Source organism: Osmerus mordax, chromosome 4, assembly GCF_038355195.1.
Source record: "Osmerus mordax isolate fOsmMor3 chromosome 4, fOsmMor3.pri, whole genome shotgun sequence".
In the NCBI taxonomy this organism is placed as follows: Eukaryota; Metazoa; Chordata; class Actinopteri; order Osmeriformes; family Osmeridae; genus Osmerus; species Osmerus mordax.
This window is the reverse complement of record NC_090053.1, coordinates 3,613,011-3,626,383: the sequence shown is the minus strand read 5'-3', so window position 1 is coordinate 3,626,383 and position 13,373 is coordinate 3,613,011. Positions and strand designations below refer to the sequence as shown.

Genomic DNA, 13,373 nt, shown 5'->3' with positions numbered 1-13,373 from the left:
TGTGTGTGAAATGTAGTAAGATATTAACTAGGAATACGATAAGAGACTAGCTAAAATACCAACCACGAAGCAAATATAATGCAACACATCTTTATTGAAACTATTGAAGCAACATCAATTTACAAACGTAAAAATTGGGAGCTTCGTAAGAACTAAAACAAAAAACGCTTTTAGAACCAAATAACGTCATGTTTAAAAAAGGGGGCTGCGCTGCAAAAATAAAATAAAAACTCCCGGGGAATGGACCAGCAGTGGCAGGTATTTTTGTGTTTTATTTTATACAAAAAATAAATTAATGAAATCTTTCAAGTTTACAGGAATATTTGTTTTAAACACAGGCTTGCTTAAAACGGTGACATTAAGGATTTACAGCTTGGCTCATAATTAGAATCATTAAAACATTTAATATTTTCAAATATCAAAGCAGGCATACTTTGATCAAAAAGCCTGGGAATACCGCTGATGAGAAACAAAAAAAGAAAGTGTGAGCTGGGGACAAATGCATTCTCGATTCTCTGAAGGTTAAGTGTGGCGCAGGTTCAGTCGGTCAGCGAGGGTCAGTAACGAACACCAGTCTTATCAGGATCGCACAACCTGGGCGTTTCCTCTGGGTACTCCTCGGGGTCCCTGGCCCGATCCTCGCTTGTAGTTCGGTTGATAACCATCCTGAAACAGAAACGACAGAGGCAAAATCACTGACATTGCTTGGACATTTTTTTACCTGAGGCAAAGGGACTTGAATACAGTAAATGACTGACAAAGAGGTGATCCTTACCCGCTGGTAGTTACTGTTGGAATAGTCCCGAGGTGTGCTGAACTGGGCTTGTCCATATCCAGAGTTTGGAGTGTTCGCAAAAGGAGGGCGGTAACCATCATATCCACCTGAGGCCAGATACACTAGATATCAACTACTTATGGAACATTTGGTGTCCAATACCACTAATAAAAGGAAAATCAAACCAAAAATCCCTCACAAACTTGGCAAATCGAACAAAGTTACGATGTGACTAGCTACCTCTGAAGCCGTTGGATGATCCCCTGTAGCCGTTGACCATGCCCCGGGCGTTGCGGGGCCCACCGCGGGACATGCCCCTGCTGTTGTAGAAGGCCTGTGGCTGCCGGCCAAAACCTGGGCCCTGCTGGGAGGCCTGCTGGTGCCCAGAGCTGGGCAGGGACTGGTCCTGCGAGTGGAAGGCACCTACTGAAGACATGGAAACGTTAGGGGGAATTATGTGGGTGTAGTTAAGTGCTAGACTGTTTGACTGTTAAATCATATTAGAACCTGTCTTTGAATAAATGTGTCTGTTAAATGAATACATTATACGGTACATTCATGACCTAAAGGTTAAGTTATCTGTGAGGTAAACCTCGAGCATTACAAATACTCACAATTGAGATGGAGACATCACTTATTGCAGACTATTATCTTGCTAATTAGCCCTGCAAGACCCCTGGTTGTAAAATTACAACATAATTTTTTGCTCTCTAATTGGCTATTTTATTTATGTAATTTTCTTTAACATATTTGAAAAAAATATTTGCAAATATGTTTTTTGGAGAGCTAAAAGTGACGTAATTTTAAAACCGGGTTTTACAGGGCTAAGCATGTTTTCATCAGCAATACAGCAAACGTCAGCTGGTCCCGCCCCTGCTCACCAGACTGCAGTGGTTCCGACTGCATCTCAGTCTGCTCTGCAGATAGCTGTGATTGGCTGCTGAAGCCCTGGCTGTAGTTGTTCTGGTATTGGCTGGCCTGGTTCAATGCTTCTGTCTCATTCGCTGGTGGGACGGGGGCGTTGAGGTTGAACACCTGAGTATGGAACAAGGACCCACTGCGTTAAATTGATGTGAAACCGAAGACAGAACCAAAGTTCATCAGGAGTGTGAATAGAATTCTGGGGACCAAAACATTTGAATGGGCTACCAGAGAGCCTGCTACAAATCAAAACATCAATTGCTACTTCAGCAGATTCATCTCGAGTTCCTCTCGAACGCGTTCATTTTATCGACGATAAATAGTCTTACTGTCTGCATGGACTGGAATGGCGCTGCATTGACGTTGATGCCGCTTGTGTGGGGGGACTTGCAGACAGGCTGGAAGATCTGTGTCTGAGAGGTGGGGGGGAGGGGGGAGGAGGGAGGGGGCTGATCTGACGACAGGGAGGCCTGAGGGAAGGAAAAGAGCCAACATCACCATCATATATAGTGGAGTCAGGTGGCTGAGCGGTTTGGGAAGCGGGCTAGTAATCTGAATGTTGCCAGTTCGATTCCTGGCCGTGCCAAATGACATTGTGTCCTTGGGCAAGGCACTTCACCCTACTTGCCTCGGGGGAATGTCTCTGTACTTACTGTAAGTCGCTCTGGATAAGAGTGTCTGCTAAATGACTAAATGTACATATACACGACCACATCAAATCCATGTAGACTGACTCAGGCACAGTGCAAAGCTCAGGGGACCTAATTTCAGAGGGCCAGGGCGGGTTAATGCTTTAGGCTGTAGCTCTGTAGGTGGAGGTGGGTCAGGGTGTACCTGGGTGGGGTTGATGGAGTCTGTGGGTGGCCGAGGGTCTGGCGTGTGTGAGGGCTGGAACATGGGGGGTGAGGTGGAATAGGCCTCAGGCGTGGGGGAGACCATGGGGACCTGAGGAAGGGGGGAGATCACTGATCACACACATCCTTTGTTTACACATCCTTTGTCCAGGCTTTACGTAGAAACGATGCAAACAATGATCAGACGTCTTCAGTCACTCACTTGTGTGGGTTCAGGCTGTACAGGAATGGGGTTGGGTTGGGACAGACGCGAGTCAGGGTGTACTGTTGAGGAGAGGAATCATCCAGACTGTTACATGCTGAATTGCATCGTCCACTTGAATGACCCCATAGTGAGGTACTCTCAAAAGGAGAAGCGCGCTGGGACTCACCAGGGGAGCAGACCATCTGAGCCAGGTCCATGTTCTGGCCCGGCTTCATCGGCTGAGCTGACACGATGGCTGGGTCGATGGGCTGTCCGTCAAACTCGAGCATGGAATCCTGGGAGAGGAAAAGCGCACACACACAGAGAGATCAGTTAACCTGCAGGGGTGCTGGGCGTCTTCAACTCCAGCTCCAACACACCTGATTGAAACGAGCGGGCCGTTATCAGGCTTCTGCAGAGCTTCGTAATGATCCCTTCACTTGAAACTGATGTGTTGGAGCAGGGAAATGTAAAAAAATAAATAAAAAAATGTAGTGGGCCCTGAGGACCAGGGATGAAGACCACTGCTCTAGATAACGGGCCAATCACAGGAGGGATGAGGGCAGCTCCTCACCTGCATGAAGTCGTAGGGTCCCTGCATCTGTGCCATCAGGTCTTGAACCGCCCGCTTCCTGACAACAGGGTCCGCCGGGGGGGAGGGGGTGGTGGCAGACAGCGGGCGGGTTTCCAGATCCGCGTGGGGAGGGGCTAACTGTACGGTCTGCATCGCACCTGCCACCTGGAAGGAAGGGCGGAGGGTCAGTGGGCGTCATGGTGCCCGATGCCAAAATGGCGCTTTCTACATGCGCCATTTGTGCGTTGCAAAGTGAATGTCATGGAAACGTAAAAGGCGAACAGCTGTATTCAGCACCCACGGGGGACCGTTACCTCTGCTTCTATGGTCCACTCATCTCCCTGATCCTGCTCGCTGCTGCTGTATGTGCCGTCTGGAATGAACTGTCTGTTTACAAACTGCAGAGAGAGAGAAACTGCCACGTTAGCGACGGCGCTACAGGTAAAAACAGCGCTCAGAAAACGGCGAGACATGAATCCTTCTCACCTCCGTCGCTTCCACCTCGATGGGCTCCGTGTAGTCCTCAACCACTTCCGCCTCTGGAAAGGACGACACTTTTAAGAACCCAAAAACTTTAAAATTATATTAGCGTCTTGCAACTGTTTCAAAAGAGAAAGGTTTCTCAGGACGGATAATGAAAGTGACCTGGATGGGCGAACTGCTCCTCGGCCTCAGACGACTCAACTGCAGCCGCTGCTGGGAGCTCCTCCTCCTCCTCCTCTTCCACCTCCACCTCCTCCGGATCCTCCACGGTGCACACCCCGTTCTGGTGGGACTGGGATCGGTTAAAGTACCCACTTAGCACCACTCTGTCCAAGCTCTCTTTCAGAGCTTTGTCTGGGGAAGAAAGGGAATAATCAAATCAACAACATCAGACCAATCCGATACTGTAGCTAGGACATCCCCTTGCTTTCATAGGTGCTGCATCAACCGTAGCTCCAGCTGAAGTAGCAATCTTATAAATCTCATTCACTAGCCATTATGGTGTTGTTGAGCCATTAATATTCAGAGCAGTGTTTGTCTAAAGGATGCCCACTGTGCCCCATGCCAAGAGGTCATCTGCCTGAACTAATATTCCCTTAGGGAATTCTCCACTGATGGGGGAGTTTTCCTAGAGGATGTGACAGGCTTGGCCGGTGGCGATCAGCTAAATCAGGTCACCAGTGTTCCTGCAGAAACCCAGAGTGCTTGCCAGGCGGTTCTGTGTGAATGGGCCCTCAGAGGGGAACCACAGGAGACTCGACAGGGCCACTGGCACGCTGCCCCAATGCTGAGTCGGAATAAGCTCTTGGCATTCAGCCTCCTGATAGAATGCAACACTGTGTGTGTGTGTGTGAGAGACAACATGGCCTGGAGGAACTAAGTCTGCCACCACCGCTCCCAGCCCTGAAGCAGCCTAAGAGGGTCTCAAGTGGTAGATCTTATGAGGTAAGAGTCAAAAGTTATGGGACAAGAGTTAGGAGACACTGCCGGTTCTTTGTTCCCAATCCAATCTCAACACACACAACAGTCTCTCTGTTTCTGATACTGATTGCTGTCACCACCATCAACCACAATGTCCTGCCAAATAGTTTCCACACCTGCTGTGTAACCAGGCGTTGCATAATAAATGTGCTTCCTGTCTAACGAACAGTTTTTGACACAAAGTCAATGACCGTGCAGAGTCATGAAACAAGGGAGGAATTTCAAACTCAAGGCAACTTCTACTTAAAATCTGAAAAAGGAGAGGAGGGCTTTTTGGCAGTTTACATCAACACAACCATAAAATGGAATGCTGGTTATATAACCTACATGTTGTTCCTGCCACAGTCCTGTCCTTTCCCTCCAACAGCTCCCAAAGGTGTAGAGAAGCCCCTTCGTACTGGTCAGTCAACCTGAAAGGACTACAGTTACTAAACTCTGTCGATAAATTTGGAATTCAACTCAAGTCATAAGATTTCAGAACAGGCCAGTGTGAGCCAGTGGGTCCCATTGACCTGGTGTTTTGGTCGCGTTCTGGCCCAACGAGTTTGTAGAACTCATCGAGGGCAGCGAGTTCGGTGTCTGCGAGGATCAAAGCCCCTCCGTTGCCCTGCCTCAGCTCCTGCCTCAGCTCCTGCCTCACAGACGCCTCTCCCAGACGGTCCAGCAGGAACTGCAGCTCCAGGACCCTCTTCAACCTCCTCTGCTCAGCCTCCTCTCTCTGCAGCTGCTCCCTCCGGGCGGCCTTCTTCACGGCTTTCTGGATCTGAGGAGGACAGGCGTCTTGAGAGCAGGGTTCAGCATGACCTATGACTCTTGAGGGGGGTCCCCCTAAAAATGGGTCATACATTTTGACTATTTTGCCATTTTATCTATATATTTTTTCCTTTTTTTAATGTAATGAAATCTTGTTTGGAATTTTAACATTTCTAATTTAAGATTAGCCAACCTGATATTCACTCCTGAACCCCCCCCCCCCCCCCAGAGAAATATGTTCTTACATCTTGTCCCAGAGTAAGGAAGCTCTTCTGCAACTCTCTGGCAAATTCCAAGTTATTGGTCACTTCCTGGAATTTAGACAGGGCCTCCTAAAAAGGATGATAAGAAATGAGACACTTCAGGAAAGCAGAGAACATGACTGCAGTCCACAAACTCCAGTAGGATTAGTGTAATGAGGAACCTCAGGCCTGTTGACTCACCAGCTGGTCCTGATTGAGACGCTCCCCTTTATTCTTCTTGGCCTGATAATCATCCAGTTTGCCCTGGAAAAATAGCATGTTGTTAAAAAGGTGTAGGTAAAAGTTGTTTACACACTCCGGATAAAGATTTGTTTCTAACCTCAATGTTCTATTTTGACAAGCACTATTGCCCAAGGCTTTTCCAAGAAATTCCAAGTCAGTATTAAATTTCTGAGGGCATAAATAGTAACGCCAGTCGAGCTGTCTAACTTCATTGCAGTTTCCAAAAACGGTCCGAGGTGGTCAGCAAGATAACTTATTAGTAGTAGTACCTGATATCCATTCTAGAGAGCTCAAATAGTGAGCTCATCCAACAAGCTAAACAAAAGAATGTGAAACCAACAACATTGCTACATTGCTGAGTGCAGAACTGACTGCACCAAACCATTGGACAGTGATAAGATGAGGTTACAAAAGGAGGACACATTTTGTCAGCTAAATATACCTGGAAAAACAGCCGTCATCCTCCCCATAGGTAGCCATCAATAATACTGACAAAACAGGACGACACTAGCCCATCCCTGCATGACAGATGCACCTGATACAGACTGGTTGTCAAACATTTCAATCTCTCTACTGACAAACATTCTAACAATAACTGGAAAATGTGTTTCCTATTCCCAACAGAACACAGAATTCTGGAGACTTGTCACATTCATCCATGTTGCTGGTGTACCTGTTACCTAATAATTACCTTTTTCTTCTCCATGTTGCGAACCTTTTTTTCAATCACACCCAGCACCTGCTTCATGGCTTCGGTCTGAGCCCCAGATGTCTGCCCCCCAAGGGTAATCTGACCCATCGATCCAGGTGCAGATCCAACTTCCGGGCTGGCGGACTGCATTGTCCTGTTGCCATTCATTGCTGAGGGCATCTGTTCAGGGGAAGGTAAGTGAGGTGATGGAGGAAGTAGGGGAATGTCGTGGTTATATTGTCAAGGGAAAGATGGCTATAACATGTGGACTGACATGAACAGCCATATTTGCATAGACAAGCTTCATGGAAAACGGGTTAACTTAATCCGTCTATCAAAGGGTTATTATTATCAGTGCTCTAACATTCCTGTTGACACCAGCGCCTTAGGCACGATTTTGAGACTCGACATGCATTGAACTTCTCAGCCTCCAACCTGAACCTGAACATTATAGGCCCCGGCAAATGCCAGTGAGATCTGCATAGCTATTTTATCAGAATGAGAAACATTAGAGAAGACCTTATAAACCACTTGTCATCAAGACCATGCCAGACAGAACTGCAGCAGGTGTGCCCGCAATTGGTCAGCTTTTCTAAAGCCTTGCTTTAGTACTAGCTTGTAAAGTGTCAAAACTACACATTGCTATCTGGAAGGTAGCTGGTGAAATGAACGTAGGACTGAACTCAATTGAATCAAAATGGCTAGCTACATAAATAGTCAGTTAAAATGTATGCTGTCTCTCAAGATGAAAAGCGAAACGGTAGCTAGCTGGCAGGCTATAACTAGCCATCTTTATCATGGCTCATTCAGAAAGAAACGTAGCATGTAGCAAACTAGCATTAGGCCCACGTTGTTCTGGATTTTCTTACCTTTATTTTAATATCTATGTATCCGCAGGGGAACTTGTTCGAGAGACAAGCAGAATAACCAGATACCTTTATTGTGTTGCTTTCTTGCTCTTTAAATTTCTGAGGGATCCGCCCCGCCGGCCTCACCGACAACTGAGACTGATTTCGTAGGCGAATAAACTCTTTATAACGGAGAAGGTCCCCTTTCAGTTGGTTGTCTCCTTCCTATCCCCACAAAGAACAGCACATTGCCATGACCGTAATGTTCTGATTTAACGCATCAGATCAGCGCTTTGGTTCATTCACAACTCTGAACTAGGGTTTCTACATCGGACACAACTACCATGAACGACTTCACTCATGGCATAGTGATATATAATAGTGTAGCTTATATATTTATTCATTATGTTAGTAAAGGATAGGTTTTATTTTCTGTATAGCTTACAAGTGGTCTCATAAAATGGCTCACCGGTGCATCTCAGCGTATAGGTCCAAAAAGTGGTCTGCGCATATACTAGGTTATGTTGGTAACCAAAATCGCATAACTTTGCGTGTTCAAGAGTCCTCTGTGTACATTGGATCTAAAACATTTCTTTGCAGGCGTCCTAAGGATGCCTGACCGAAACAAGCACAGTCTAAATCAGAACAAATCAAATTAACTACCTTGAAGCATAATGTTCAACTGTATAGGGCGGATACAACAATACGACTTTTATTGATATGAATCAATACGTGTACCGAGTACGAGTATATTTTTTTGCTTTGTCATGCTTTATGATAAAGTGATGGTTTATTTTATTATCTTTAAAAATCTATATACAATTGGACTTAACAAAATACACGTTATTGATTATGTGTATGCGTGCTGTATCATAAAAGCTGGTATTTTACTATGTACAATCTACTATTCCTCCGCTCAATGACCCCAGCAGGGGGCAGTAATATTTAGTCCACAACTATGCTTTGTTCTTGATTAGATATTCAAAAATTCTTAAACGTGATATGTGGCCTCCACTCAGTAGATAACACGCACATTTATATAATATACATTCTTTGACATGTTATCCGTCTTGGCATGGACCCCTTATTTCCTATGAACCTATAGGCTGTTCCAGAGTTCATGTGCAGTTTGGGGTTAGGGTTAGAAAACACATAAAACATATTTTTGTTTAGTTTTTAATATATGTAATCTTAGGGTGAAGGCTGAAAGAAAGCAAACTAAAGTCTTAAGAATATAGAAAACAGCTCACAAAAGAGTTGGCAAATACAGGAAGCAGTTAACATGGCTGCACGGTTCTTTGATTGCGCTTCTCCATTGAAAGGGTATTTTCTTTTAGGGATAATACTGATTAGAGGAGGATCCCAAGGGGAAGTGAAGCTCCCTTTCAACGAATGACTCATTTCCGTAGCCTGCTGTATTTCAGTCAGGCAACACATTTAGCCAAAGACAGCTGACCTTATTTCCAGCCAGAGAAGTCAGGGTGCATCTGGGTCTGACTACTGGTCTCCAGTAAATGTGACGTTGAAGTTCTCTACAAGAGAAGTCCTCGCAGTTCCCTGCTCACTGGGCCTGTTGTGAATCATGTTGATGTCCACTATGAACTAAACATGTTGAGGGGTTCAGGTTTGGTGCTTTAAAAAAGGAACACATTTCTTCAGATGAGACACAAAGCAGTGGCCTGGTTGTAGCTGTTCCAGAATCAAACAGTCCACAACACACCTCGAAATCTCTCATGACAGGAAATAGGCTTGCATGTCTATGTTTATGTAGTCTTCAATGCATAACTACCTTTGTGCTGCAAAGAGACTTATTAGGAGAGAACTGACCAAAAAACATTCTAGGTCCGGTATGGTATATAATCAAATTGATATAGAAGTAATGTCTCACATTAAATATGATGGCCCTGTCTTAACATGATGTTCTATTAAATGTTGCTTTCTTTGACCCAATTCCCTTGTAATCCACAAATGAAACAATGGAACAATTGGTCTCTAACAGTTTAACTGTTTATTTAGTACTGACCCTAATTTTCCATTTGCCCTAAAATTCCACACAGCCTTCAACTCTATAATGCTCTCAATGGCAAACACACCAAACAGGAAGTCAGACATGAGTGACACCATTTCCCAGAAGGTTGTCTAGATTTTTAACTGTTTGCCTCCCAATAATCTTGCTGCTAGAAATTGACAAAATATGGAAAGTAAAGTTAGTATATTCTGTTCTAAGAAATGTGTATCACTTAGAAAGAGGCAACTGTTTCAACAGGCTATTTTGACTGCAATTCTCTGTATTGTCACATAAATTAGATGTTGTCTGAGATTAGATGTGACTAAATGTAAATGTTCTCTCATTATTAAATACAAAGAGAAGTGTTGCAATATATTTACAATAACAGTCCTTGTTAAAAGTGTCCTTGGGAGAAGTGTAAGGTACAAGTAAATAAGACGAATATGAAACCTTAATGTAGAGAGCAGTGCTGTCAAAAAAAGACAACATTCTAAGTTTCCACGATACTATTTTAACTGTTACTTCTGGAGTCAGGACATCCAGGTTAGGGTGCCATGGGTGGTAACTAACTGCAGCAGGCTTCCTTGCCCTCCAGGAAAGCCCTGTCTTACTTATTTATTGCACATCCTCTCAGCATGCCCTGTCAAATCTACAGGAAACAGAGGATGATTAAGTCAGCATAGACTGTTTGAAACATGTCATACAAGTCCAATTCTTAATATTCTCTTCCTCAACATAAAGGTTTACTCAACTCGGAAGGAGACCATCATTCGACCAAAAACAAAGTATCAAACTGCAAGTCTCTATCTCAAATTGCCCCAGGTACAGTTGGCACAATGTAAGCAGCCTCGAATGGTCTTCTCTGGAGACTCCTCGTCAGCCAATTGGATCCACCACCCAACCAGGCTCCAGCGTTTAGCCACTGGCTGTGTTGAGCCTTCATTTAGCATCTGTTGGCAGAGTTATACCCATCCTACCCGGTGTGTCTGGCCAGAGAAGTGAGTCTAAATTTGCACAAGGTGCTTTATCTCCATACCCAGTCCAACTGCTGTCTCGGGCCCTCCCTCCAACAGGCAGCCCAGCATCCCTGGAAGGAGATAAGAAGTTTTTCAGACAGCATTGGTTAGGATGGGTGTAAATACACAGATAGTGTGGAGAGAGAGATAGGTCCCCTTGCTCTGGTTAGGTACGATTAAAGTAAAGTTACATCACTGTCTAACTGGATTAGCACAACATTTAATGGGTGTAGTTTTGTAAGTAAGGCACATCAACACAGCCAAGGCCTGTGTCTCTGAAGGTCTAATGTGCTACAAAACAAATTGTTATTTGTTTTGTGTACAGGGTCATTTGTCGAACTCGTGTTGTGTGTAGTCGCGACTCATTTCATGGGTGGTGGAACGTAAAATCCCTCTCCAGCTGTTATCTGTCACTTTAAGAACGATTTCCCCCCATTGTTGAACAGTCGTGAGCAGGAAGCAGGGACACGAAACCAGAGACGAGGGGGCGATGTTTTTAAAAACACGATGCCGCACAATAACGAGACCGCTGCTTTCATTCTTAGTACTATAAAGTCAGGGCATGAGGGCAATAGAGACGCTCTAAAGAGGTGACTTAAGCAAGGATGTTGTTTACTGATTGAACGCGAACAGGGACGTCTACGGCACACGTGCCGTTAATTAAATTAAATTGGGTTATACGCGCTTCTTCTGAAATATTTTATGAATGTCATATTGCCCCAGGAAATGGTGAGACCGCTGTAGCCTCCATCATCGCAGCAGCGTCACGTCACATTTGCCTGTGATGTTACCCGCTGGACTTCATTATTGATGAAAACAAACGAGGATCGAATCTGCGCGCCACTGACGTCCCCATTATAGGCTACACAGCAGGTGCAGTGCGTCCTACACCGTTACAGACTACGTGGTTTAGATTGGAGAATTATTTGACTCTATTGACACAACGTGCAAGCTGGATCAGAGAACGGGGTTGGTTGAAACTTGGACATATCAACCTGAAAGACATCGATGAAATGTCTTCCGCTATTGAGAGAAAGACGCTCGAGGCCAATGAGTAAGTTGTTCATAACGTTATCATCATTTTTTTTTGTAAGACGTTGCAGGCGTGTTAAATTCAAGGACGCACGATGCCCCCAGGGTTGCCTATGGATTAGTGAATAATTGTTCAGGCTTTTAAACTGTAATTGCATGGTAATGCTGTTTAAAGCCGGTTTTGAATTGATATTAGGCTACATTGTGAGTGGGGAGAAGGAAAATGGAAATAAAAAATTTGTAGATGAACCAGACTAAGCTAATTTTATAGCAGACCTAGATTGCTGTTTTCAGTTTACAATGTGTTTGTATTTACATTATATATTATACATGTTCTATTTTCTATGAATTCAAAACAGTTTACAATGGATTAACTTGTCTCACTTCCATCAGTTAAACAAGCTTTGTTAATACCAATTATCCTCTTCATCCATTTTCCTTGATTGTTGGTTAACCCTTGTGTTATCTTCGGGTCATTCTGACCCATCAGTCCTTGTGACCCACCGTCGTATTGCGACAACTTTACCGCATACAAAAACAAAGTGAATCATTTTCTTTGAACCGTTGGGCTGTCTCAGACCCCCCACATTGCGAAGGTTAAAAGAAAATTATTTTTATTTGTTTTTGGGTAAAATTGGGTAAACAACGATGGTTTATGAACCTTTGGGTCATGTGACCCGAAGGCAGCACAAGGGTTAAGATTGGTCTCCTGCTGCTCATTGCCAATAGGGAGCCAGTAGATGAGGTCCTCCAGATGCCCCCAGCCCTGCTGACATGTGGCGGCTGCCAGCAGAGCATTGGGGACCGTTTCTTCCTGAAGGCCATCGAGCAGTACTGGCACGAAGACTGTCTGAGCTGTGACCTGTGTGGTTGCAGGCTTGGCGAGGTCGGCCGCAGGCTTTACTACAAACTGGGACGCAAGCTGTGTCGTAGAGACTACCTTAGGTTGGTGTTGTGCCCTTGCCAGATAATCTGGCTACGTTTGTGTCTCTATAGCGAAATAATATTGTGTTGGTCTACCCATTCATACCTCAAGGCAGGTGTCATTTTTCCAGCTCGAAACTCTTGCGTTCTCTGAAACTTTCCCTCCCTCTCTCCACCCAGGCTGTTTGGGCAGGACGGGCTGTGTGCGTCCTGTGAGAAGCGGATCCGGGCGTTTGAGATGACGATGCGTGTGAGAGACAAGGTCTACCACCTGGAGTGCTTCAAATGCGCAGCCTGCCAGAAGCACTTTTGTGTAGGTGACCGCTACCTGCTCATCAACTCGGACATTGTCTGTGAGCAGGACATTTTTGAGTGGACCAAACTCAACAGCAACATGGTCTGAAGACCGGTTCCCTCATGGAACCATCTTATCGTCTGTCTCTGAAGACTGGTTCCCTCGTGGAACCATCTTATCGTCTGTCTCTGTGGTCTGTGGTGTCATAAGGATGGTTTCACCAGTGCAGGTGAAATCATGAAGGCTCCACAAACAAAATGGAAATGCAAAACAATGCTTTACATGCAATAATTCCTGTTCCTACACAAATACACTTTTATAGAGATTTTAACTAAATGTAAAAATTGTTTCTGGAATTTGTTTTAGTCTATACACTGTTGTATAATCCCTCAGAAATGGGTTTCTGAACTTTTGGGAGTCATATTTTTGTATGTTCTTGGAAATAACAATAAATTGGTTGTCCAATCAGTGAGTATACACCATGTTGTCTAAATTAGTTGTGTAGCACCCCCTAGTGGCTCATAAACCCCCAAATATTTGGGGTTCGTT

The 13,373-nt window shown here is 44.7% G+C and overlaps 2 protein-coding genes across 3 annotated transcripts; one reads left to right on the top strand and one right to left on the bottom strand.

Annotated features, from left to right (window-relative positions):
* Positions 1 to 74: 74 nt before the first annotated feature.
* Positions 75 to 7,692, bottom strand: caprin1b (cell cycle associated protein 1b). Of its 2 annotated transcripts, none has more exons than XM_067233870.1 (18): positions 7,571 to 7,692; positions 6,702 to 6,881; positions 5,969 to 6,031; positions 5,771 to 5,857; positions 5,285 to 5,535; positions 5,100 to 5,182; positions 3,954 to 4,145; positions 3,795 to 3,847; positions 3,623 to 3,706; positions 3,309 to 3,473; positions 2,922 to 3,030; positions 2,753 to 2,814; positions 2,531 to 2,641; positions 2,026 to 2,166; positions 1,657 to 1,810; positions 1,016 to 1,201; positions 776 to 882; positions 75 to 666 (listed from the first exon to the last, which is right to left on the bottom strand). In XM_067233870.1, the coding sequence occupies exons 2-18, from the start codon at positions 6,879 to 6,881 to the stop codon at positions 580 to 582; spliced, it is 2,115 nt and encodes a 704-aa protein (XP_067089971.1). In that variant the 5' UTR covers positions 7,571 to 7,692; the 3' UTR covers positions 75 to 579. The 2 variants fall into 2 exon arrangements, with proteins under 2 accessions (XP_067089971.1, XP_067089973.1); XM_067233872.1 differs by having other exon boundaries at positions 1,016 to 1,198.
* Positions 7,693 to 10,822: 3,130 nt separating this feature from the next.
* lmo2 (LIM domain only 2 (rhombotin-like 1)) lies at positions 10,823 to 13,292 on the top strand. The gene is made up of 3 exons (XM_067233875.1): positions 10,823 to 11,627; positions 12,335 to 12,550; positions 12,710 to 13,292. Exons 1-3 carry the CDS (start codon positions 11,587 to 11,589, stop codon positions 12,930 to 12,932), a joined length of 480 nt encoding a protein of 159 aa, XP_067089976.1. The 5' UTR covers positions 10,823 to 11,586; the 3' UTR covers positions 12,933 to 13,292.
* Positions 13,293 to 13,373: the final 81 nt, after the last annotated feature.

Excerpts from the sequence above, each read along its gene's own strand:
- caprin1b (XM_067233870.1), bottom strand. The coding sequence starts at position 6,881 with ATGCCCTCAGCAATGAATGGCAACAGGACAATGCAGTCCGCCAGCCCG. Across the intron at positions 6,032-6,701 it reads GCAACATGGAGAAGAAAAAG|GGCAAACTGGATGATTATCA; the intron begins GTAATTATTAGG and ends CTATTTTTCCAG. Across the intron at positions 2,642-2,752 it reads TACAGCCTGAACCCACACAA|GTCCCCATGGTCTCCCCCAC; the intron begins GTGAGTGACTGA and ends CCCCTTCCTCAG.
- lmo2 (XM_067233875.1), top strand. The coding sequence starts at position 11,587 with ATGTCTTCCGCTATTGAGAGAAAGACGCTCGAGGCCAATGA. Across the intron at positions 11,628-12,334 it reads AAGACGCTCGAGGCCAATGA|GGAGCCAGTAGATGAGGTCC; the intron begins GTAAGTTGTTCA and ends CATTGCCAATAG. Across the intron at positions 12,551-12,709 it reads TGTCGTAGAGACTACCTTAG|GCTGTTTGGGCAGGACGGGC; the intron begins GTTGGTGTTGTG and ends CTCTCCACCCAG.